Raw genomic sequence first — 27,137 nt, 5'->3', positions numbered from 1 at the left:
CTAGTTTATCTATAAGAATATCATGCGAGACCGTATCAAATGCCTTACTAAAGTCTAGGTATATCACATCCACCGCTTCTCCCTTATCCACAAGGCTCGTTATCCTATCAAAGAACGCTATCAGATTAGTTTGACATGATTTGTTCTTTACAAATCCATGCTGGCTATTCCCTATCACCTTACCACCTTCCAAGTGTTTGCAGATGATTTCTTTGATTACCTGCTCCATTATCTTCCCTGGCACAGAAGTTAAACTAACTGGTCTGTAGTTTCCTGGGTTGTTTTTATTTCCCTTTTTATAGATGGGCACTATATTTGCCCCCTTCCAGTCTTCTGGAATCTCCCCCGTCTCCCATGATTTCCCAAAGATAATAGCTAGAGGCTCAGATACCTCTTCTATTAACTCCTTGAGTATTCTAGGATGCATTTCATCAGGCCCTGGTGACTTGCAGGCATCTAACTTTTCTAAGTGATTTTTTACTTGCTCTTTTCTTATTTTCTCTTCTAAACCTACCCTCTTCCCATAAGCATTCACTATACTAGACATTCCTTCAGACTTCTCAGTGAAGACCGACACAAAGAAGTCATTAAGCATCTCTGCCATTTCCAAGTCTTCCGTTACTGTTACCCCCTCCTCATTGAGCAGTGGGCCTACCCTGTCCTTAGTCTTCCTCTTGCTTCTAATGTATTGATAAAAAGTCTTCTTGTTTCCCTTTATTCCCATAGCTAGTTTGAGTTCATTTTGTGCCTTTGCTTTTCTAATCTTGCCTCTGCATTCCTGTGTTATTTGCCTATATTCATCCTTCGTGATCTGACCTAGTTTCCATTTTTTATATGACGCCTTTTTATTTTGTAGGTCACGCAAGATCTCAAGGGTAAGCCAAGGTGGTCTTTTGCCACATCTTCTATCTTTCCTAACCATCGGAATAACTTGCTTTTGGGCCCTTAATAGCGTCCCTTTGAAAAACTGCCAACTTTCCTCAGTTGTTTTTCCCCTCAGTCTTAATTCCCATGGGACTTTGCCTATCAGCTCTCTGAGCTTACCAAAATCCGCCTTCCTGATTTCAGTCATTCTTCACTGAAAAATAAAACGCAACAAAAATGACAAAGAAACCAAACATACAAAAATTAAAGAGATGCTGTAAGGTTCAAATCTAAGTTTTCTGTCTTTAAAAGAAGGAATATTTATTTACAAGTGTTAAATAATTAAAAACAGGAAGAATTCTAAAGATTGACAATTTTGCTTACTTTTTGCACTACACTTCCCTAGTGCAATTAAAAACGTAGTCAAGTTCACACTTGTGTACAGTTCTAGGCATACTTTAGCAGAATGGTGCACCACTTTGGATGCCACAAACATGCAGGAGAAAATGATTCCTTCAAATTAAACTGTTTCTGTAGTTATACAAACAGCACTATGGAAACATTTCCAGCTACGTTTGGCTTTGGAAAAGCTTGTTTTTAAACCAAACCTACATTTGGGACTTGAACCGACCTTTGTCCATACAAAAGCTGTACTATATTAGCCCAGAGAAGAAGAGGTGCAAAAGGACTGGGCAGGACGTGCATCACTGCTCTATCTTCCAACTAATGCACCAACCCAGCAAATGACGAAGTGGATTAGAAGATTCCAATTCAAGAAACAGCATTACTGGTCCTTCTGTACCAGTTCATAACAGAATACCTGCCCATAAGTGGCAGGCTCCATACAAGCTCTGATTCATTCCTTTATGACTGAACTCATTTCAGAGCCATGCGTGCCAGGTTATCATTTCATATATGTACATAGGCACATGTGAGAGAAAGAGAGAATGAATGGGGAACTATGTGGCTCAGAAGACTAGAGATGATGTATGAAGCCTTTCATCTTTATGCCTTGTATCACACAGCAACGGATGATGCCTGAAAATTACCATCCTATGGCTGTTCATTGTGATATGTGAAATGACCAGCTCTTTATGGACAAATGGCCTCAAACCCTCCCCCCCACCTAACAACTGTTTGTATCACCTGTCTCAGCAAAGAGGCTAAGTGAATGGGTCACAGGGACTGAGTTTCCTTGCAGCACTAGGGGATAGTGAAAAAGGAAGCCTGCATCCCTGGTGCCTGTTGTGTGGACAAAAGAACTTTAATCCCCACTGCTGCCCATGCAGAAAAACTTTCAGCAGCACAACCAAAGCAGATTTTAAGTTTTACATGGCTGCAAACACGCAATAAGCAACTCTGAGAGAGGGGCCTGGGAATGGTCTGAATACCTGAAGCATTGCCGTCCCAGTGTTTACTGTCAACTAACGTAAAACAAAAAAAAACCCAAAACCAATCCCAAAACAACCAGGTGGCAGGGAAAGCACATGGCCTTGCGCAGTTACTATAGAAGAGTAGTAATCCCACATTGTCGCCATCTCCCAAAGTAGGATCAAATGGATTGAAGAGCTGTCACTCCCGTCTGGAAAGGAAGGAGTTAAAGCATTCCCCTTTTCCCCAAGTAAACAGACAATCAAAGCATTCAGGTATAAAGTCAAGAACATTTGGAGAATTGCTGCAACCATCTCCAGAAAATGAAGACATCAAGCACGCAGCCTTGCAGCATTCCCAGAATTTCTGCTGGGAATACCCATCAGGGCTGTGCTGTGTTTCCTCAGGTGGGTAATGCCCTGGCCACCACCATCACACCATTTCAGCTAATTGCCTCAATTGTTGCTGTCACCCCTTAATGAAAAACATAACTTGCCATGGAAGCAGCTACGACAGCCTGGCAGACACTGGAATGCTGAAGATCAGCAGACGCAAGACTGCTTAACAGCAGTTTACCTCAAACTACAATTACATTGAGCACACTGGGAAAGATTCTAAAGGGTTTTAAACCAGGGCAAGCCCAGTTATGTTCACACTGATAAAGACACAGTCCTGGGACTTTCCAGTGCTCCAGGAAAATGGAACTCAAGACAAAAGATTGTCATATTGCTAAGAAAGGAATCAGATGCCTAGGTTCTATTCCCAGCTTTGCCTATGAAGACTCTGTGAGACATTGGGTAACTCAGCTTCTCTGAGCCTCAGTTTCGTCAACTGTAACAACAGGAACAATAAATACTGACTGACCTCCTGGAGGGGGTTAAGTGAGCAACTCACAGAGAAGGGAGTGGGAATGCTCTGAATACCTGAAGCATCTTCACTTTATTGCTTGTGAGGCACTTGGACAGACACAGACACACACAAGTGTGATGTGAGGCTAAAAGCCCCACCAGTATCAAATGTAAATCTATACTGTCCTAGCTAACCTTGCTCTGAGACAGATTACAATGAAGGGAGGAGAGGGGAGGTGGAATGCAGCATGAAGATCCTCCTCCTCCATACTCACATATGTTTGCAAATTGGGTTCTGGAAGCTGGATTTTTTTAGTGGCTTAAATGCTCATATGAAGGGAGCTGCAGCTGTCCAGTTCAAGACCGTGCAGCTTCCATCAGAGAAATGCAGTTATTGCTAGGCTTGGGGGAAGGTTTTTTGTTGTGGCAAAAAACCAACAACTTTCTTGGACTCCCATCATCTGTCAGGACGGTTTGAACTTCTGGATGGTCTTTGCTCTGCTATTCTCAGCTCCTCAGTAAGTAAGACAGTGGAGCCAACGTAGCTTTTCCCAGTCTGTGCCTCACATAGCATCTGCTGTAGGCACTAGACAGTGCAGTTTTGTCTTTCTTTCTCCCTCCCACTCCTGCTTTTACTGCAAGGGAGAGTCTACATGACAGCAGGAAAATTAAACATCCGTCCTGTAGAAAGTGGAAGCTACTGTTTGGTTTGGAAAAAAAAACCAAAACCCTGCAGCTGTTCTGGTAAATTGAAAATACGTGAGCCTTTAAAACTAATTCCAAGAAAACTGGAATACTTACATTTGTCCTGCCTCAATTCCAGTTCAGACCATTACAATCTGCCTCCCTGAATCAGCCTGCCAATTTTCACTTCTTGTAGTTTTGCTGTTACAACAGCAGTGATTCTTCACTGCAGACAAGGCTATATTTCATTGGTGGATGAGTAGATTTTCTGTGCGTTATCGATAAACCACTTTGGGATTCTTCTGAGCAAACAGCATTCTTATAGATGGCTATTACAGCGTAACAGACTCTGCTTCCATAGTGCATCTACATACGCATCCACAGAGTGACCTCATTTAATAGAATAATCTATCATCATAAAGCACAGGTCAATATTTTCAAACCCAAATGCCTAAAAGTAGCCTCCTAAATCCATACTTAGGTACCTTAATACAAGTGGCCTGCTTTTCCAAAGTGCTCAGCACTCACCCATGTACTGAAAGCAATGGGAGTCGCAGGTCCTGAGAACCTTTGAAAATAAAGTCACTTTTATTTTCCTATGGATTTAGGAGCCTAATTTAGGCAGCCAGGGTTCAAAGAGCTGACTATTGAGCTTAATATTAAACGCAGTTAGAAAGATAGTTGCTGCAGTAAAGCAAATTCAAGCAACATTAGTGAAGATGCAACACGGGGCTCAGTGTAAGAACTGGAGATAGCAGGAAAGCAGCAGTTCAGAACACTGGGGACTCAATCGGTATGTCTTGTAATCAGACAGCAGAGCTCTGAGGTGGGCAACAGACTAAGCTGACAAATCGTTTACATGCTCAGTGAGGCTAAAAATTTACCCCTGAGACTTTCACAATTGGCTGAGTAACCATCTCTCTTTGTCCTCCTGTACAAATAACAAGGTGTCCCACCATCATTTCGATAATTTTGCAGCATGCTATGTATTTTAATAAACACATTGCAGGGCCTCTGAACAGAGAGGAAATAAGAAGCTGCCATTGCAAAGAATGTCACTGTCAAGATAGCTTAGCCACCTGCCCTTCTCCCAAGATCCAGGCCCTTCATGCTTGCAGCCTCCTTATTTGTAAGAAAGTCCCCTTCTTTTATTCATTTCAGAGGTCTCCCAAATTCTCTCCTGAGCACATAACCCTTAATGGTGCGAAGAGTGACCACTCCTAGTAAAGTGGGAAGGATTCTGACACATCTACAGCATTACAATTAAACCATTGAGTAAAAGGGAAGTCCCCCTCCCCCAAAAAAAAAACACAACCCCCTCCCCCAACTCTCAATGGTACTGGAAACAAGAAAAATCTACCCTCTCTGGAGGGGTATATGGGAAAAGTTTGTCCAGAGTAAAAGCTCCCACTGAAAGATACCAGCACCATTAACAGCTGTGAAGATGTTAAAAGAGTGATGATTATTTCTAGTGTGTGTTGTGGATATTCATGTTTTAATACAGATTTATTTAGCAGAAAACCAATCCCTGCAGTTTTCCTTTCAGAATATTTCCACAATTCCTTAGGGAATTGTACACAATCACCTCTTCTGAAGTCAAGCAATACAATCAATACTTTTGAGCTAATCTTTTTTTAATATCCATATTGAACTTTTTTTTTTTAATAAAACATACAAGCTGAACAGTTAACAATTCTCTTAATTTAATGATGGACAATAGAATCATCTCAATTCTCTCTCACACACACACTTTGCTATTTTACAGTTTTGAATCGTTTTCAGAAACACCACAAAAATTATAAAGGAGTTGGGGAAGTGGCCCTATAGACTTGACAGCTGCCCAACTTTATATTCAGGTCACTTTCCATACCACAGAACGGAGACATACTATCATTAAATAGAGTTTGGAATATAAAACACATCTGTGAAATGATGCAGGACAAAATATGATGGGTTAATTGACATAACGGCTCTTGGGCTTATCAAGGAAGAGACACTTGCTCAAGCCCACATGATCGTGGACATGAGGGGCTGTCAATCACTTAGTGTGTCAAACCTAGAGATCACTTTAGGTGGGTTTCAGAGAGACAAGCTGGGTGAGGTAAAATCTTTTATTGGACCAACTTCTGTTGGTGAGAGAGAGAGAGACAAGCTTTTGAGCTACACAGAGCTCTTCTTTGTCAGGCTGCCACCCACCACTTCTATTTCTAGGCCATCATATTCCCCCTAGTCTGAAATCTGCCTTGTGCTATAAGTGTTTGTGCAAAAGCTACATGTAACCTTTGCCTATCAACTTCAGGAGGAACTACCAGGTTGCAGCAGTTTCAAGACTGTGTGCATGGGAGAAGTTCTCTCTCTGGAACACTCCCAAACCTCTGCCATCCTGAGGTTAGCTCCACCTCTGGGGTCAGTTCAGTCACATATTCTGCTGTCATAATTTCCCTTTTAAAAACAAGCTGCTTTATGGAAAGTGAGCTGCAGTCTGTGATTCTCAAGCACAAGGACATAATTCAGACAAACTAACAGACTCAGGAAGTAAGTGTATGTGTGGAGGCTGCAGGGAAGAACTGCTCAGCAGCAGAGAAACAGTGTTCCTCACCCAGTGGTACCAACATCGGGACAGCTATTCCTGCCATTGCCTACTACCATCCTCCACAGCACAGTTAGAATGTAGCAAAGATGCAAGATCCTAGAAACAAGTCTTAGAATATATTGGTAGTTAAACATTCCCAAGAATGAGACAATTTAGTTTACAGACACCTCCCTTGAGAGTTCTAAGTATTCCCTCACAGCTACTGTTCTAACAGGCTTCTTCTTCCCAACATGTCCACTGTGTTGGGCAATGAGGAAAGTTTTACTGGGATGACACAAACAGAGAGCAGATGTTTCCTGTTTCTTGCTTGACTTCCATTTGATTTTTGCCATTGCTGCCTGTCACTCTCGAGGTGGGAGGATGAACTAAGAGTGCTAACACTTGCCCTGCTGTTTGGGGTTTGGCAGAACTATAAGAATGGTCATACTGTAACAGAGAGATGGTCCATCAAACATGATGCCTCCAACAGTTGCAGTATTGGATGCTAGTGAGGAAAGTGCAAACTGCTCATAATGCACCAAATAGATGGACACTATACCACTTGGGCAAAGAGGAGACTTCCCCTCTGGTTCCAGCTTGGGAACAGTTTATATGCTGGAGCATGAGGACTGATCATCTTTGAAAATTTTATTGTCTCTAGCGTAGACAGTTAATATTCAGATCAGCTTAAACCATGGAGAAACACCTTGCCCCTCCATAACAAATGTCTAACTTTTTAAAAATTATACTAAGCCATGTGTTCAAGTAAGATCCTGTGGCAGTGGGTTCTACAGGTTAATCACTGGCTAACCTTCGGCAATTCTTCAAATGAGGGCAGCTTGTATGGGTTTGTTTGCTAAGTACACCTCTACCCTGATATAACGCTGTCCTCGGGAGCCAAAAAATCTTACCGCCTTATAGGTGAAACCGCATTATATCGAACTTGCTTTGATCTGCTGGACTGCGCAGCCCCGCCCCCTGCGTTATATCCAAATTCATGTTATAGCGGGTCGTGTTTATCAGCGTAGAGGTGTATGTGTTAATATACTGCACATACACACACCAGCTGTAAAGTGGAATTCCTGCACATTGAGGTGTATGACAATCTATCCTACAGCACATTGTTTTCTGAAGAGGGTTCACATATACAAAATCCATTTTAGCGGTTACCCCTGTACGTGGATATGCTATATGAACAAACAACTGTTCCATCTTGATAAGGAAGAGCTTTGGGGACAGCAAAACATAGTAAGGCCAGAAGATACATTTTCCTCTCCATAAAATGTCTTTTATATTGAATGGACTTCTCTTCTATAAGTATAGCAAAAAACCTGAGATTTATACATACATATGAGAGGTGTAGTGATTGTAGGGATATCTAAGTCTTTAAATTAAGGAGACCATCCCCTTGGCTGTGATCAGCAACAATTCCCATTGAAATATTTTTCATTTAATGCAAAAATGTTTAGCCCCCTAAACCCTACAACAAAAGATTGGATTTTTATTTTTATTTAAAAAAAAAAACATTTATCTTGCTAAGCAAAAGAGACAGGCCAGGGATCTTTGTTGCTCAATTACTTAAAGCCAACAACTAACCTCAATGGAGGTAGGCATGCCAGCCTCATAAGGGGAAAAACAGGCTGGATACATGTTGTAGCCAGTATTGAAGGCAGTTGGCATTTATACTGGTAGTTGCATCAAACCAAAAGAATGTATTTAACAGAATGGGGAAGTCATGCAAGGCACCCCTTAACACAGCAAGATTCTGCTTTATTCTTCTGCATAAGCAGCCTCCACTGGAAAAAAGTGTTTGGCATTTTCAGTAGACCCAAGCATAGATCCTGTCCTGTATGTGTGTGTAATATAGAAATAGGTGCAGCGCTCTGCATTACTGTTCTGTGTATTGTGAAGGACGGATTAATATATCAGAACCTGGCATTTATCCTCTTCCCCTCAGTTATAACCCACACAATGGCATTTTCCTTCAAGGCCTAAGGCTCATCTTGGCACTGGTCATCTTTTTTCTCTCATTGGTTTTTATACTCAAGTTTGCCTCCGAGCTGCCTTTTACAAACTGCCAATGTTGGGGAAGCTCTTCAGTTTCTCAGGGAAGTCATCTTTGTACAGGACAGGATCAGCACGATGCTCCACCACTTTCAGGGGCATGGTCCCAAAGACAGAGGCAAACTTATTGATGCATTCAGACCTGTATGAAAAAGACAGCAATGTAACTAAGTGATCATGCCAGCTACTAACTCCCACCCCAGAAAGAACTCGATAACCTTACCTCATGTTCTTGGAAACATTTCATCCACACTGGCTACTAGGAAATAGGAGAAGGAGCCTCACTAAACAGAGGGTTTGGAAGAGGGCTAGTGCTCTTTGATTTATCCATTTAATCACAGTGAAGAGCAAGGGGATGCTGCCAGCAACACATGTGCACATGGAGGTCAAAGCTTCCCTTCTCCCTCCCCCTAGAATTCCAGTCATTCTTAAAGCAACACATGCTGTAAAGCAGAACAGATTAGCTGCCAACACATCTCAAAGTGCCACTGGTGGGTCAAATTTAACTCATAATGAAGGTTTTGCAAAAACTATGCATTTATGAAACTGAAGACCTATGGAAATGTTTTTTCTGTTTTTTAGACTCCATCAGAAATGAATTTTCTTTACTAAATAAACAAACATTCCCCTATAAAGTGAGCAGTGCTTGAGATCCTAAAAGTGAAGCAGAATAAAAAAACTACAAAGTGAAACTGACTAGTTTATCTGTCCATATGAAGCAAAATTGAACAATAAAGCATCAAAATTAGTGAAAAATTAATTAGATTTCTGATCATTCTTTCACTTGTAATAACCTCAGGTGTCAGTAGCAGAGTAACAGGGAGGGTTGTTTGTTGTTTTTTTTTTTTTTAAGTGCATGATTTTTAACCTTACATTCCCCCTTTAATCTTTTCATTGCAAGGCTGGGAGTGGGGGAGGCAGAGTAAGGAAAATCTAGCTAATCTTATCTCAGACAGTGCTTAGCTAATTTTAGGTCTGTGTTTAACACAATAGTTTTAAAAAGCTTCTGATTCTGCAAGTCACAGCAAGTAAGCCTCCAAGATGCTCAAGCAATGGACAGCCATCCATAAAATAAGGAGTCACTGCTTCTTTTGCTGGTCACAGATTAAAAGAACAAGACAAAAAAGCAGCAAGTATTTTGGCTAGAGAAACAAGCTAAGACTGTGCTCCAACAGTGATGTGGTGCAAACAATCTCAGGGCAAGTCTCTCCCGCTCTCCACCCCCATGCTCACTTTCAAACCCTTCTAAGGGTGAGGGGGTCATTCAGTCTCCAGGCTAGCTTTCCTGAGCAGAATTGGCCAATCACACCAACTAAGTGTGACAGTTTTGCAATGGGGACTGCTTTAGCGCCACCCGAAAAACTCTCCAGACTGGATTTCAAAAGTTAATTCCTCATCTTTTAAGCCATCCTCTAGCTCCCTATTTAACTACAATAAGAGTAAACAAATGAAAACAGTCAGAGTTTTTGGAAGTGCTACATTTCTGCACAGTCGTTTTCAACCTGTAATAGTCACTCTTGTACTGGTTTAAAAATGTGGAAAGGGTTCGAAGCTAAGCAATGCAGACGATTCATACTCTGCCATCGCCCTCATTCCCCGCCAAAGGTGTTCAAATCCTTACAGTAGGAAACAAATGAGAAGGAGTCTGGAAGGTAAGATGGGAGCAACAGTGTGCATCACAGAACACCTGATAAATTGGCTCAAATATTCTCTGCTCAGAAAAGGCCCAGGCTTGGAATAGTAAGGGAACTGTAGGTCAGGACCGAGGGACAGAGATAGAACCAGCTATCCAAAATGTGGACTAGTCAGGGCTGTTCTAGGACCTAGTTAGGGTGCACTGGCAGAGAGAGGAACTTGGGGACTAGAGGAGTAGGACTAGAACAACACGGAGTGCAGCAGATTAGGATACAGGGTCAAGATTTGCAAAGTGATGTTTAGTGCCTCAATTCTTGGATGTCCACTGAGCCACCATCAAGGGCCCTGATTTTCAGAAAGTGCCGAAAATCCTCTCAAAAACTGAGGCACCCAGAATCACTAGTTACTTTTGAAAATCTTGGTTGGGGTACATAACCCAAGTTGTGTGGTGAAGTCTTGCAGAGGGACTAGCACAGAGTTCCAGGAGCTAGATGGACTAGAAGAACTATGTGTGAGAAGTTTGTACAACTGCTGTCCCTCAATGGCTTATGGAATACAGAGCCTTTCACTTCTAGGTTACTGATTCAACAGATAAGTCAACAGATACATTCTGTGGTTTATTATCCCACTAAAACAAATAGGCAACTGATAATGACTGAAAGTCATTGTAACATAGCAACTGTTTGGTGGCCTGTGTGGAGTCAGTTAGTTGTCTCAGGTGTCCACATCATAAAAGCCACCGTCACAACTGGCACTAAATGGCAGCCCAATGGCAAAAAACAAAACTGAATGGATCCTCTTCTCTCCAGAGGTCATCCATTGAGGTCAAAGATTAGGCAGAATGACAGAAAACAGTGTAGGGAAATCTTATATTGCTGTGGCTCACGCTGTACTTATTCTGGGGATAGACTATTCAATGCCAATATATCACATGTAACCATCATAAAAGCTGCTTCACTTTTAAAAGAAATTATAAAAGGAAAAATCCAAATTAAAATCCTTTATGAACCTTCACCTTCACTCACAAAAGTCACTTCTCAGCAAACATCAGAACAAGGCTGAAGAACAGCATTTTTATTTTTTTTTTTTAAACCAAAAATGTATCAGACACAAGTCACACAATGTGTCTATGGGGAAAAGTGCCTCCCCAGGAGGGGAGCTTTCATCTCCTGCATGGAGCTTAACAGGCCCAGCTTGCATTCTACAGGATCTACCAATTCTGGACAACACAAAACAACACGAACACCTAAAGCATTAGACATTTTTGATTCTGAAGCCAAGAAAACAAAGTAGGTCACCTCATACAGAGGGGCAGGTGTTTTGGCTGGCTGCTTTCATAGCTCTGCACATTTAAATTAACACATGCATCTTTGCTTCCAAGAATTATTTCATCTTTTTCTTACTTTGCCTACAACACAGAATTGTGCTCAACATGAAATTAAGTTAGTGTGAATTGAAAAACAAGATCTCAGTTGGCTTTTTAGCAATTGGATCAGACTTCTGGACAGTCAAGCCCATGAATCAATTCTCTCCCCTGTAACCACACCTAATTTTAGCATAACCTCTGAGACAAGAAAAGAGTTCAGTTTTCATCATCTAGTCACTCTTTTCTCCCTGCTGAGACTGCCAACAATGGGCCCACTCACAGATGGTTTTGCTGGGAGATCATCTGTCCTCAAGGAATAGGATGAAGAGCACCAATTCTTTTCACGTGTCACTAAACAGCCAGCATCTGGTATCTGTGGGTCACTACGCTGGTTTTGAAAAAGAAACCCCAAAGCAAAAACTCTGTACTTCCATTACTAGCCTTGTACACCATCCATTTCACAACGATAGATTGATCCCCGGTCATTTGGGCCTGGCACTAACTCATATACCAAGACCAACGTGTGTCACAACTTCTTCATTCCAGGGAATCAATAGTCTGGTATGCAAATGGACCTATTATGGAACACTGTCATATACCCAAGGGCATCATTCTGGGCACTGAACATTACGTAGTTAACTATAAGAACTGTTCTTCAAAGTTTCTTGTTGTCAAGGGCACCTCTCTCATTTAGAGTCTCTCCTAACATAACAGAAGGCAGTTGACATATCTGACTAGTGTCTGCATGAATTATAGGTATGGATGCTAAGCCCTGAAACCAAATCAGAGTTCTATCCATTGCTAAGTTAATGGGAACTTGCACTGAGAATCCTGTGGTTTATTATCCCATTAAAACAAATGGGCAGCTTATGGGATTCCATAAAAAACAAAAAAAAAACCTGCAAGTTTTTCAGCTAGCGCCCACTAATTTCAAACAGACAGTAGTAACATGGGACTACATGGACCCTGGCAGTTGGTTGGTATGTCAGCTCACACTCTTACAACAAGTAATGGTTTATTTTGCTGAAGCCAGGTCAACCTAAATAGTAAGGGCAATCTTCAAAATATAAAAATCAAGTATGACTATATCCCAGTTGTGTATCACCTTGAAGAACAACTACAATGAAGTTGCTACATTTCTTTCTAAATTCCTCTAGCTGGATAATCAAGTAGTTTTATAAACAAGTTTGATTTGCTATTACTTTCTGACACTTTCTCCAGCTTAGTTATCTCCTCTGCTGGAAACTTAAATGTGGGGAAGAACACAGTGTGAGAGTATACTCATTAAACTGTCAGTAACATTTTACTTTTGGGACACTAATATTGTTACATGATAGATAACATATCCTTTTGATAAAATTATAATGTCCTTTGGGATAGACACTGCGTTTTTGCTCTGTGTGTTTTAAAGGGACTAGTACAGAACCACAGATATACAAGACTGGAAGAGACCTGAGAGGACATCTAATCCAGCCACTTGAGCTGAGGTAGGACCAAGTATCCCTACATCATCCCTAACAGATGTCTGTCCAATCTGCTCTTAAAAACCTCCAATGATGGGGATTCCACAACCTCACTTGGAAGCGTAGTCCAGTTCTTACCTATTTTTATAGTCACAATGTTTTTCCTAATATCCAACCTAAATCTTCCTTGCTGCAGATTAAGCCAGTTAGTTATCTGCTGTCATACATACGGTGGATACAGAGAACAACTGATCACTGTCCTCTTTATAACAGCCCTTAATACATTTGAAAACTTACCAGGTTCCCTCTCAGTGTTCTTTTCTCAAGACTAAACATGTCCAGTTTTTTTTAACTTTTCCTCATTTGTGTTGCTCTCCTCTGGACTCTCCCCAATTTGTTCACATCTTTCTTAATGTGTGATGCCCCAAACTGGACACAGTACCCAGCTGAGGCCTCACCAGTACCAAGTAGAACGGGATAATTATCTACCACATCTTACATATTACAGTCCTATTAATACAACCCAGAATGGTGTTTGCCTTTTTCGCAACTGCATCACATTAGTGGATCACAAACTGAATATGAGCCAACATAACCCCTAGATCCTTTTCTGCACTAGTACTGCCTACCCAGTTATTCCTTATTTTGCAACGGTGCATATGATTTTTCCTTCCTAAATTTTAATAGGGTCCTGGCCCATAACAAACTCCTAGGTATTACTGCAATACAAACAACAATGATAATAGAAAAGAACTACTAAATCCATGTAGTCCATTCCTCAGCCAATACAGGATTGTTCCCTACCGTATATTTTCTAGTGCTTCATCCAGTTTACATTTAAATTTCACAAGGCTTCCATACTCCTTCCTTGAGAAATTATTCTATACAATAACAGATCTCAGTGTTAGGAAGTACTTCCTGATTTTCATCTGACTTTTTCCTTTTCTTAATTTAATCCCTCCTAGAGTATTATATTCCTGTAGCACTGTGAATAACTCATCTCTGTCCTTGGGGTATTTACACTCTTCAGTACCTGAAGACTGTTATATCTCTAGTTAGTCATCATTTAGCAAAGTTGTATATACTTAGCTCTTTTAATCTCGTTTCATAAATCAAGCCTTCCAGCCTTCCAACCACTTTTGCAGCTATTCACTGAACTCACTTCAATATGTCAATATCTTTCTAGTAATGAAGAGCACACAAATGAACAGTGTTCCAGGTGCAGTCTCATCAGAGCAATGTGGAAAGGGTCTGTATTTGTTATGGTGATAAGTGCATTCAAAATATCTACAGCTAGACAATTTCCTTCCTGTTTCATGACTTGATGCCCCTGCAGCTAAGACTTGCATTGGCCTATTTTACTCCCCTATCAGCCACAAACATGTCTAATTTGTTGTTTACTATCATCACTACTGTAGATATTCCAGGGCATTATTGGTTCCATTGTTTCTTCCTCCCATGAAGGGGAGGCATGCATGCCTTTCAGATTATTTTTCTCCAGATGTGTTTGTGACCAAATGCGTTATTCCATGCACTTGACAAAGTGAGAATGACTGATAAAAAGTAGTCTGAACATAAAATATGCAGCAGTATAACTGATCTTGGAAGGAAGGAAGAAAGGATGGATCATATATACTAACCACTCAGAAGACTATAGCCATGAGGCCTGCGGAGGAGACACAACAGACTAAAGAGCTCATGTGGACATGCTCGCGGTATGTAAGTGTGTCAGTTCTGGGATTCTGGCTAAATTCCAAACAAATAACTAAGACATAATATTTTATTCTCAGATAGCCCGTTATATACAAGCATCTCAAAGCACTTTACAAAAGGTAAGTAAATATTTTCCCTGTTGAGAAGCTGACGCACAGAGAGCTTTAGTGTCTCTCCCAAAGTTACAAAACTAGTCAACTGCAGAGTGCAGAACAGAACTCAGATGTCTTCTGATTCCTAATATTTTCCTCTAAACCCTTTACAAAACTGCCTCTCCAAATACATATCACCTTTTAAAAATAATTCTCCCTGTCATATAATGTTGCAACCAGTGTTAAATAGCTGCCATGTTCAATCACACAGGTGACTGCACTTCAGCAAGAGAAGTGGGCTTTGGGATCTTTGGAGAAAAGAGATTATATAAACACCAGTTATTACAGCAGTCATTTTTATCCTTGTTAGCCAATTGCTCTCTGACAGTTTATCAACTTCCTGTGTTTTTAAAAATATCTGAATGCTCATTACATTTAAATTTCCATTATAAAATGAAAAATTTGTATAAAAAATATTGTTGGCAACCTAAATTTCATACAATCTGTGTGTTTTATAACCAAGCTGTTGAACTGGGTGCCCTTTCAAAGCTCTTCCTTTAAGCAGATTACTTATCACTACAGACCCTGTGCAGTGTGCCCTATTACCCATTGTAGGAATGACCAGATTTAGACAGCAATTTCAGAGTTCAGGAATATCAACAGTGTGCACTTTTAGTCCTAATTTCAGAGAGACCCAGAAACTGGCCCTGGGAATCACAGTGAGGCACCCTCAGCAATGAAAGGAGGCCCACTCACCTTTCCACCATGTGTGTCTGGTCCAGCGACAATCCATCTATGGCTGTGCACTCTGGACATTTAAACTTCTTTCGTGGGGTCACCTGCACAAAGGTACGACAGACGTCATCGACAGAAGGGATATACTTTCCAACCAAGGGAATTAATAGCAATGCCTCTGAACATGCCTGCAGTGTAAGTCGAGCACTCTGGAAAACCAAAAAAAAAGCCCATGCCATTCCCCCATTCAGCTCCATCTGGCCCGGCTAACTGCAAAATTCACAGGAGCCCAATAAAAATGGTTTGGAGGGGTTTTGCCTTCTGTAACTAAAAAGAAGTGGCGATGACAAGCTCCTTAATTCCTGTTTAATGACTGTTTTCTCACTGCCAAGGTCCCTGTATAAACACCATTTGTTCTTGCAGCCATAACAGTGATGAAATATAGCTTCCCATACTTCACCGTAACCTTAATCCAACAGACGCTCTTTTGCTCACTTGAGTTAATAGCTGACTGGCAAACTCTGCAAGACTCTCCCAATTGCACTGAGGTGCCAAATTACTCTACAGTGCCCTTGTGCAGCTCACAAACTTTTTCAGAAAAAAACCACATACTTTATCTTCTAAAGACTTTTCTAGGAAACACAGCCACCAGTCCCGGTAAATGATGATAGACAGGCGGGAAAGCGGACCTTGCTAATTGAAGTAATGCCTGGCAGCCTCTAAATCTCATTCCAACTTGACACACTTTGAAATGAATGTACAGAGTGAATGTCCAGACCTGAAAACATGTCGAAATATGTCAGGAAATTAATTCAGGGATAAAAAGTTCATTTAAAACTGATCTTGCAATTAACATTCTTGCAATTAACATTCCTATAAATCAGCTGTTGCCAGTCACGATACACAGGGCCAGGATTTTTTCCCCCTGGCAGTCTCAAAAAATATTTTTTTATAATTTAACCTATCCACTCTGTGTAGGTAGCCACAATGATCAATAGTCAATCCTGTGTTCCCAGTTGGCATGCTAGTCTCAATGAACTGGGCTATTCCTACTGTGGAAGGGAAACAGAACCATTTCAGAGGTACATGAGAGGAAGAAAGCAGATAAAGGAGGATATTCAAAACCCACTAAACTAAACTCACATATTAATCTGTGACATTTTTGCATTAGAGAGATACATCAGATAAAAGTTGCTGAAAATCAGACCTTAATAACCGCTTTGCCAGTAACATTTGCCACTAGAAAATTCATGGCGATATCTTCACAATTCATGTGGGCGTCCACCCAGTTCTTGATGTCTCCAGGCATTTTGTAGGTGTAAAGGTAGTTAAAATACTGCAGGATAGAAAGGTGAGAGAGCGGGAAGAAAGGAGAATGCAACTTTAAATACAATTACAGTGACTGCCTGCCTGCAAAATATTCCAGTTATTGGGAACAGTAGACAACTAAGGAATGGAATGTGAGCAAATTCTGCTCCTCACAGTCCAGTTGTTGGAGCTGCATTTGTGACATTTAAAAGTGGAAGAGTTGCTGCTTCCTTTTAGCCAGTTACAGCTTTAGCCTGCTATGCACAAATAGAGAGCCACCTTTGTGTGCCTAACAACTATGCTTTGTTTACCACACCATGTGTAGAAAAAGGAAATATTTCTGCATTTGCTTTTCTTCTTTTAAAACTTTAATTGCAATCCTATATTCACTGTGCAACAACACATCCCACAAACGTTTACTATTTAATTGTGTTATTCTATAAGTTCACCAAAATAGTTCTAGACAGAATAGTTGTTTCTGTAGCCAGAGCAGGAGAATACAGTTTTCAGAAGGTCTGCAACAGGCTTCTGGATTGCTCTAGAAACTGTAACCCTAGTCTCACAAAATGAACCCCAAACAACAGAGCTACAGATGTGGACAAAAAACACACATCATCCTTTTAAATATTTAATATGGTGATTGTTGAAGTCTCTTCTGCACCTCCATGTACCTTGCTCACTCTTAGGGTGCCTGCACCTTCTCATTTTCTAAGAATGCATCAGGTAATATTTTGTGCCTCTACAAAAAGGTGTATAGATGACATCACTGACAAAAGACAACAAAGAGGAAAAGGGGGCAAACATTGGAGCCCAATTTTCAAATAGGCCCAGTTTATTCTGAGTGGAAGCTGCTGAGCCCTTCTGAAAATCTGGCCACTTTATTTAGATGGCCAAGAAGAGGAGCATCTCTTTGAAAATATGGTCCTTTATTTACAAACACAATTGCATTGCCATAATTAGGGTACGATTGCAAGGGTGGGTTGGGGGTTGAGAAAGACATTTGAAAGTTCATGTATAAGTCAGGAGTTTCCCAAAAGTTGTATATGAAATTGCAAGCTCTTCAGGGCAGGGAGCACATCTTCCTCTATATTTGTACAGTACCTAGCTCAATGTGGGTGCTATCAAAATATAAAAAATACATTGATTTTTCTTTTTTTCCTATTTAACCCCCCCACCCACACCCACACCATTCACACAGTACCTTCCTGTGCCATCAATATTATACTTCTTTTAAAAGTTTTGCAATCCCATCTATAGTAAATGACCAAAAAGGCAGCACGCTAAAACTTATAGGACACTGCATAGTCCACAAGCTTCCTAATTTTCTTGGAAATCAGTACTACCTTGTGATAAAAAGCTGCTCCAGTAAGCACCATGGAGACTTCATTGGTCCACTCTGATTCATACTTCCATTTGTTCATCTCATGGTCCCACAGATGCAGGCGACCTGGATACCCAACCAGCCTATCGGGAAACTCCCGCCAAACCTGCAGAGAGTAACAGAGGTGTTAAAGCCAGCAGTGGCACAAACAGTGAGCTAACTCACTTGAGATGATTCAGGGAAGTTACTTAGAGAAGTTACAATTCTAGGTGTTCCCTAGACCACTCCACCAACTCCCATAGGGAAAAATATTCAAGCAAGTGAGGCAGCCTAGCATTTAGATCTTGGAAGAATGCATTGTACATTTATGGACATGTGTTGTGTAATGGCTGTTCAGTCCCCACGCTTTGTACAGTTCGTCTTGCTTAGTAAACAAAAATCTTTTGACGGGTTTTTATAGCTCTGTACAAGAGTGCAGCTATTTAACTTACATTTTTTACACACATTCCCATCACTGAAAATTCTCTGAGTTAGGTGTTAAATTCAGAAGCTAGGAATGGGGAAAACCTATTGCATTCCAATCTATTGGGGTTCTTTCTCTCGGGCCATTGAAGGATTGTTCTTTATTTTCTACTGCTTTCTCTGGTTTAGTTTTAAATGGCCCAAGAGGCTTCTATCATTTCCCTTAGAAAATTATAACACAAACTAACAAATTTCTCCATTAGGAAGCTTCCCCTGACTCAACCTATTTCTGCCCCTTCATTTCCTCCCATTTCTTCCAAGCTCCCATGTGCTTCCTTAAATGATCCTAACAGCTTCATCTTTCAAACTGCTGCTACTCAGTTCATTCTATGACTCTAATGTGAGCATTTGTGACATTAAAATTCACAGTGCTGGAAGAAGCTTCTATTGAGAAACAAGGAATTCTGAAATAATGAATGTCTGGGAAGGAAATACATGTAAGGAACTGTTTTATTTTGAGTTTGTTTTAAAAGAACCCGACATTTCCAAGTGTGGACGTGGCTCTCTAATTAATGCAAGAAGACAGAAAAACAGCACCAACTTTCCTGTTAAAGGGAATACAGCTGTTCTGCGCAAAAAAAGAGTAAACATTGTTTAAGAGCCAAGCATGGTTAAAATGAAACTTCACACATGGTGGTTATGGCTACAACCTAATCTGCTTTCAGGAGTGACTTTGGGTCTAATACACCCCTTTCCTTTAACATGGACATGTTCAAAAGCTACATGTTATATTTCTTTATATTTTTTAATGGGTGCTTTGGTGAAGCTATTGCTACATGACAGGCATCTTTGCCCTTGACTTGTTCCAGGCAGCTGGATATAATCAAGATACCATCCTTGTCACTTCATACATTACTCTGCAGCTGACTACAGGATCAAACACAAGTGGGCAAGAACAGGGACAGGGCATCATTAATGCAGCCCCCGTTCTACATGATGCTGGCCACATTAAACAACGGACAATTTCCCAGGAGGGGAAAACGGATACAGTGTTCAAATTATTTACTAGGAGCAAATACTAGCAAAATTTATGGGATTTTGTATTTGCCAGTAACAAAGGTAACATTTATTTTGTGCTACTAATTTTAACCTTACTGCAATTTTTTATCCCAGTGAGTGCCAGACCCACTTGGACATGGTGCCTAACTATTAAATCTTAAAATATAGTGTAGGGCCACAAATGCTTCTGATTCAGATTGGTGGGTTGCATATGCAAACTAAACCATTTGTGTCCAGGTTTCACGCTTACTACATGTCAACAAGGAATTCCCTTTAACTGTTTCATCTTCATTCCATATGCATTCCATTTTCATTCACCCATAAAGCTGGATTCACAGCAAAAGGGTTATCAAGAGTTCTATTTCATTGAAAGCCACATTGTGCAATTTATCTGCAATTCCCTTAGTCAGGGCACCTCGTACATGTCAGTGCCTTTTAACTACATGACTTGGACTGTAAAAACTCTACTAAAGTATTTGGGAAATGTACGTAAGATAAAACAGCCAGTCCTAGTTCTTGATCGGTCTCTTATAGGCTTCTACTGTAGGTACATTACTACTATTTTACATTTCTATATCCCTTTCTACTCAAAGATCTCCACACATTTTACAAATGTCAATGATTATAGTTTTGGAATTCCCCTTAGGAGGAAGATTATTATCCCTCTTTTACAGATAAGAAAACTTGCCAAAAATCACACAAAAACCAGGAACGAAAATCAGATCTTCTGACTCTGACCAGTACCTTAACCATAAGACCAACTTTCCTAGTAATTACAGGGCATGATCTCAGTAGTATTTAAGTAATTATGTAAGAGATCTCTCTATTAGAAGGCTACTGCAGGCAAAAAAATGGCTTTGGGAGCTTTATAGCTCTCAAGAGAGAAGAGGCACTCAAGTTTTTGTCATAACTGGGTGTCATCAGCTGATAAGGAACTATGTGACTGTCAAAGAACCCAACAAAGGCTTAAATTACATTGCACTGCTTCTTTATAACATAGCTTCAAAATATTAACACACAGCAGAACAAGCATATAGCTCACACCTTCTCTACAGAGTCATATCGCACCTTTCCTAGGACTTACATTTTTAATTATTACAATTTAAATTTAAAAAACCCTACTATTAAAATACCAGTTCCCCAACTGTTGAACTGCACCACAGTCTAAGCTATTGAGGCTCAGCAAAGGATCTGAGAGAACACAGCAGATTTGTAACACACACAGAGCTAAGAACTCCTGTACAAAGAATGACATGCATATTGAAGGCAGCTGAAGGAAGGATTAAACTCAACTACTGCTTTCCAAGGGACTGCAGTGCCCTTGTAGCAAAGGAAAGGCTGCTTCATATTCCTTTTAGCTTTGCTGCTCCTTCAGAGGAAGATTTGCTAAAGTCCCACTTGACAAAGTAAAAACTAGGTTTTTATGGATTGTGGCTTACAGTCTCCTAAAAGCACCAATGCAGGACACACCACTAGCCTTCTGGCCTCTGGAAACTGACAGCTTGCAGCAGCTAAAATATATAACCCAGTTGTTTTAAACAAAGATTGCTTTTAAATCTACTGCTAGTGAACTCAATGGAAATGTTTTTTTCCTAATGTTCATCAGTAGTTCATTCGATGGCTGTCCTTGGAAGGACTCCAGATAGCTGCCTTCAATTCATAGCCCAAATCAATTCAAGTAGTTCTACAGCCAAGTTAATACATCCAGCTTCTGTTTCTATGGGAGACTTCACAACAGCTTATACTTAACCTTATACTTAGTATTAATTTTGTATTACCATCCTTCTTTGATCTGAGAGTTAGCTGCCATGTATCAATCTGCTAGGAATCCTTGACACTTCGGCTTGTGATCTTGACATTTCTCTAAAGATAAGGAAGGTCAGGCTTGGATTGGAGATATTGAAGAAATCCTTAAGTGTTGACAATTCAGTAGGGAGAACTCATCTCACTAGTCAGCACTGTTCCAATGTTTCAGCATGACAGAGTATGAATGCTTTTAGACATGCCATCTTTCATAAAATCATAGAAATATAGGGTTGGAGGGGTCCTTGAGAGATCATCCAGCCCACTGAGCTACAGTAGGACCAAGTACACTTAGACCAAAGGTTTTCAAACTGTGGGTCGGGACCCCAAATTGGGTTGCAACCCCATTTTAATAGGGTCACCAGGGCTGGCACTAGACTTGCTGGGACCCGGGGCCGAAGCCAAGCCTGAGTCCCATCACCTGGAGCTGTAGCCCTTGGGCTTCAGCTTCGTCCCCTGAGCATGGGGCAATGGGGCTCTGGCTTTGTCCCCCCAGCCTGGCCCGGTGTGGCAGGGCTCGGGTGGGTTTAGGCTTCGGTCCCCCTCCTGGGATCATGTAGTATTTTTTTTTTTGGTTGTCAAAAGGAGGTTGTGGCACAATGAAGTTTGAGAACCGCTGGTCTAGACCATTCCTGACAGGAATTTACTCATCCTGTTCTTAAAAACCTTCAATGAGAGGATTCTACAACCTTCTTTGGAAGGCTAGTACACTACTTAACTATCCTTATAATTAGAAAGATTTTCCTAGTAAACCTAAATCTTCCTTGCTGCAGATTAAACTACTTACTTTTTGTCCTACCATCGGTGGACAAGAACAACTGATCACTGCCCTCTTCATAACAGCCCTTAACATATTTGAAATGTTATTGGGTCCCCGCTCAGTCTCCTTTTCTCAAGACTAAACATGCCCAGATTTTTTTTTAACCATTCCTCATTGGTCAAGTTTTCCAAACCTTTTTATTGTTTTTGTTGCTCTCCTCTGGACTCACTCCAATTTGTCTACTTTTTCCTTAAAAGTGGCATCTGGAACTGGACAAAGCATACCAGCTGAGGCCTTGCCAGTGCTGAGTAGAGTGGGGCAATTATATCCCACATCTTACATATGAAATTCCTTTTAAAATACCCTAGAATATTAGCTTTTTTTGCAACTGTGTCACATTGTTGACTCATATTCGTGATCCACTGTTACCCTCAGCTCCTTTTCAGCAGTAATACTGCCTACCAGTTATTTCCCATTTTGCAGTTATGCATTTGATTTTTCTTCCTCCTAAGCACGGGTACTTTTCACTTGTCTTTACCGAGTCTCCCGTTTGTCAAGGTCATTTTGGAATTCAACTCCTGTTCTCCAAAGTGTCTGCAACTATTCCCAGATTGCTGTCATCCACAAATGTTCTAAGAATACTCTCTATTCCTTTATCCAAGTCATTAATGAGAACAGTGAATAGCACTGGACCCAGGACTGACCCCAATGGGACACAATAGATACATCCCCCAGTTTGACTTCAAACCATTAACAACTACTCTGAGTATGGTTCTTCATCCAATTGTGCTCCCACCCTAATAAATTAATCTAGACTACATTTCCATGGTTTGCTTATGAGAATGTTAGGTAGGACTGTATTAAAAGCCTTACAAAATCAAGATGCATCACATCTACAGTTTCCCCCTCTGCATTAGGTCAGTAACCTTGTCAGAGGAGGAGGTGTGGCATGATTTGTTCTTGACAAATTCATGTTGGCTATTCCTTATACTCTATTATTCTTTAGGTGCTTACAAACTGATTGTTTAATAATTTGCTCCAGTATTTTTCCCACGTATTGAAGTTTGTCTGACTGGTCTATAATTCCCTGTGTCCTCTTGGTTCCCCCTTTTTGAAGACAGCTACCAAATCTGCCCTTCTTCAATCTTCTGGGACCTGAGTTCTCAAAGATCATTGCTAATAGTTCAGAGATTGCTTCAGCTAGTTCCTTAAGTACCGTAGGATGAACTTCATCAGGCCCGGGTGACTCAAATACATTAACTTATCTAAATAGCCTTTAATCTGTTTCTTCCCCCTTGTTAATATTAACTGTGTTAAGTCTCTGGTCACCGTTAACCTTTTTAGGGATGACTGAAGCAAAGGAGGCATTAAACACCTCAGCTTTCTTGACATTATGCACTATTAGCCCTTCTTCCCTTCAAAGTAGAAGACTTGTACTATCCTTCATCTTTCTCTTGCTCCTAATGAATTTACAAAACCTCTTCTTATTGCCTTTTATGTCCCTTGCTAGTTGTAACTCATATTGTGCTTTAGTCTTTCTGATTTTGTCCCCTAGATGCTTGTGCTATTCTTTTGTACTCCTCCTTAGCAATCTGTCCATGTTTCCATTTTTTGTAGGAGTCCTGTTTGATTTTCAGGTGAATAAAAAGCCCCGATGGAGCCATATTGGCCTCTTACTATTCTTCCTATCTTTCTTTGGCATCAGGATAGTTTGCAGATGAGATTTCAAAAAGAAGTTCTGGCAATCTGGGCTTATTAAAGATCTTAGGATGTTTTACGCAAGAACAGGATATAAATCCAAGTGTCCAAGCCTAATTCTAAAATGAGTGCTTATGTTAAGTCTAGCTAAAGTGCCCTCTGTAGTTTCACTTAGATACAGCATGCTTTACTTCTTGGCCCAAACTATTGTGTAGTGTTGTGGGCAGTAAGAAAACAGCTGCCACAGTCCATTCCAGAGGTGACTTGAGTGATTTCTTCTTGCAGGGCACAATGGATGAAAGCTGCTATTGTAAGAAAGATACCAGCAATGGATGCACCAAATTAAGAGTTTTCTGATCTATTTTAGAACCAATAGCAGAAAGAATAAAGTAGTTCCAGAAGAAGGCAAGATAAAGTGCAGTCGTATAAAAGTGAAATGCTGTTGCTATCCTATGTGGATTAAGGACAATGCAATAAATCAGGGCTCTGTATCTTTCTTGCTCTCACACCACGGGCAGGCTTTTCTCGCTAGCGTTGCTGTTAAACAACATAAATAAGAATCCCAGACAAAGACAATGGATGCTTTCCATGATTCCAATTTTCAAAAAAAATTTAATTGCAACAAAATCTTTGTGAATGGTATGGATGCAGCAGAGTTAGTTTAGAGAAGTCCCACGAGGTGGCATGTAGGTTCCAAACTAACATAACATACAGATCTCTTTTAGAAAGCAAATGGTTACATGATTCCTGCTTTGAAGGGGAGCAAGATTGTACTAAGAACCACCCTTCTAATGGGGCTATCCACAACTTTAATTAAGATCACTTTTTGATTAATATAGATGTAATGGGTATAAATAAATTCATCAATGATCAGGCCATGATTTTTACTTTTGAAGTATGGCAGAAAAATTGAAACTTTCCAAGTGAACCTTGGGGCAAGGCAAGAAGACTATCTAACAGAAGCAGGCAATATGTTTACAATTCCAACCAACTGTGGCCAACTCTTTTTTCGAGGTGCATACAGAGAAAATGAAATCTGAAAAACTTCAGAGTAAAAATAGCTTGGAGGAAATAAAGTAATTCCATTTTATGTTATTTTTTTTCTTATTTTAGTATTCAGTGGTTATACAGTACTTTGAAGTTGTAAAGTGCTATATATTAATTAATAAGTCCTCCCAAAATCCATGTTTGGAAACTATTATCCATTTTTTTACAGATGGACAAACTGAGGCACAAAAAGGTGAAGCAATTTGCCTTGAGGCCACACAACAACCCAATTGTATCCTAAAGAGCAGGCTCCATATCCCCTGCTCAAAAGTAAAAACCAATGGATTTCCCTCAAATTTTTTTTTAAATGTTGATAATCTGAATATATTTAGTTTCTTGACTTTTTTTTTTAATAATCTGCCTTGAAATGAAAATAGCAGAGGCTAATGAATGTTTAGAAAAGTTGTCTCGTTCTGTTTAGCACTTTAATTTGTCAGTGCCTCTACTTTGGTGAAATTTTGTCACACACATTTCTACAGAGATCCTATTTCAATTTACAATATTTTAGGTATTCCTACACCTCCTTATAACAGCAGCAGACAGGAGCAGCTTGCTCCTATAGTTTTTACATTATGAAATAAATCACTGAACTGTAAAAGTTCACTTTTAACAAGTAAAAAATGTCTGACACTGAGTGTTACTATAATTTTTTATGGTTGAAATTGTAAGGAGATCAAAGTTGTGGGGGTTTTGTTTTGAGGTTTTTTTTCTTTTAAAAGATCCTACTCTATACATCCACATAAGTCTGTGTGACAGAGGGGGTTTTCCACTTGTTTAAAAACAGAGTCTCAAGGATGAGGGGAGAAGCGAAGAAAGTAACTAAATGTCATGTTTCCAAATGCTTCTTGTGCCTGAAGCAGAAGCAGACATACTTTTAAAAGAAAACTTTCTTGTAACATTATATGCTGCTACTATTCCCTCTGGATTCCCCTGCAAATGAGTCAAGAACTCAAGAGATACTTTCCTGGTAAAATACATAAACAGATAAATAAATTATCACAGGCTGAGGACAATTTAAACATCTGGTAGCCAGTTCAGGCCTGTCAAACAAGTCAAAGACACTCAGGGCCAGAGAAGATCAATCTGCAGTCCCTGATTTCTGGGCTGGAGAGCAGGAACTGTATTACCCATGGCCTTAAGAGGGAAAATTGTAATAGTAAAATAAGTTGCCATACTTCTGTATGATTCAGTATTTAAAAAACAAAAAAACCAAAAAAAACTAGTAATCTAAAAATATATTGATTCAAACTAGCCTTGGGTTTGCTTCAGTTACTGTTTGATAAAGTATTTTACTATTCTATCTACAGGGCAGTGTATTAAACTAGAATGGTTTTACAGTTGAACTGGGGGACTGCAAAATATGTCTCCTAGACAAAGTAATGCTGTATCCACACAGCTAAATACACCCATGCAAGCTGATACTCAGGCAGTCCTGCAATCCAATCATCTGGCCCACAGCAGACAAATACGGGTTTCTCTACATGCAGAATTACTGTGCAGCAAGCCAGGGTGTAAATCTACAGTACACTAGCCTGCCGAACACTAAGTCACCTACTGTGTGCTAGAAGTTTCCTAATATGCTTTGCCATACTGCTGTTTCAAATGTGGCAACTCAGCACACAACAGCCTTGTGTGCTATACAGTTACACAGCTGGCTTGCCATTCACTAAGTCTCCATGCAGACAAGCCCTGGCCTGGATAACATGGTCTAATGGTTAGAGCTGATGGGGGAGTCATGAGCACCTGATTTAAATTCCTGATACTTAGTAACTGTAAACTTAAGGAAGTCACTTACATTACTTTTTTCCACAATTTTCCCCATGAGGATAATAATCTCCTAACACGAGGGCATAAGAGACTTAACACCTGTGAAGTGCTGTGTTATATAAGTGTAAAGTATGACTTCTGTGGATATGCACTCCCCTAATTTTTGATTCTCATGATTTCTTGCTGAAATATAACTTAAGATGACCTGCGGTAGTGACCTTCAGCTAGAGTCTTTAAACAGAAGCCCTCAGAGCTTTGCAACACCAGTAGCGAAGGTTCATTTTGGAACTACTTAGGAAACTTTTTAGATTTTCTTGAATTTATTTTTGTTTCAGTATGAGCCAGACTTATGGTGACATGAGAATTAAACTGTTAACGGAGGCAGTGTTTACACTGCACACCAGTCAGAAGCTCTGTTAACATGACATTTTTCTCCTCTAAAACTTTCCACCATTACTATCACCAGTTCAGCCCCACAGCTGGTAGCAAGAGTAGAAGCACTAAT

General features: G+C 40.2%; 1 protein-coding gene across 2 annotated transcripts in view; it reads right to left on the bottom strand.

Moving 5' to 3' along the window:
* Window positions 1-5,383: 5,383 nt before the first annotated feature.
* EXT2 (exostosin glycosyltransferase 2) overlaps window positions 5,384-27,137 on the bottom strand; it is a 104,443-nt gene continuing 82,689 nt past the window's right edge. Inside the window, exons 11-14 of one of the 2 annotated variants that reach the window (XM_050955338.1) lie at window positions 18,059-18,202; window positions 16,615-16,743; window positions 15,429-15,511; window positions 5,384-8,545 (exon numbers count right to left, since the gene is read on the bottom strand). In XM_050955338.1, coding sequence (XP_050811295.1) covers window positions 8,407-8,545; window positions 15,429-15,511; window positions 16,615-16,743; window positions 18,059-18,202 — 495 coding nt within the window. In that variant the 3' untranslated portion in view covers window positions 5,384-8,406. Of the gene's footprint in view, window positions 8,546-15,426; window positions 15,512-16,019; window positions 16,186-16,614; window positions 16,744-18,058; window positions 18,203-27,137 lie in introns of those variants that run through there. The other variant, XM_050955339.1, reaches the window with a different exon arrangement.

This window comes from Gopherus flavomarginatus, chromosome 5 (assembly GCF_025201925.1).
Source record: "Gopherus flavomarginatus isolate rGopFla2 chromosome 5, rGopFla2.mat.asm, whole genome shotgun sequence".
Taxonomy (NCBI): Eukaryota; Metazoa; Chordata; order Testudines; family Testudinidae; genus Gopherus; species Gopherus flavomarginatus.
The sequence above is the reverse complement of the archived record's forward strand: the minus strand, read 5'-3'. Positions and strand labels throughout refer to the sequence as shown.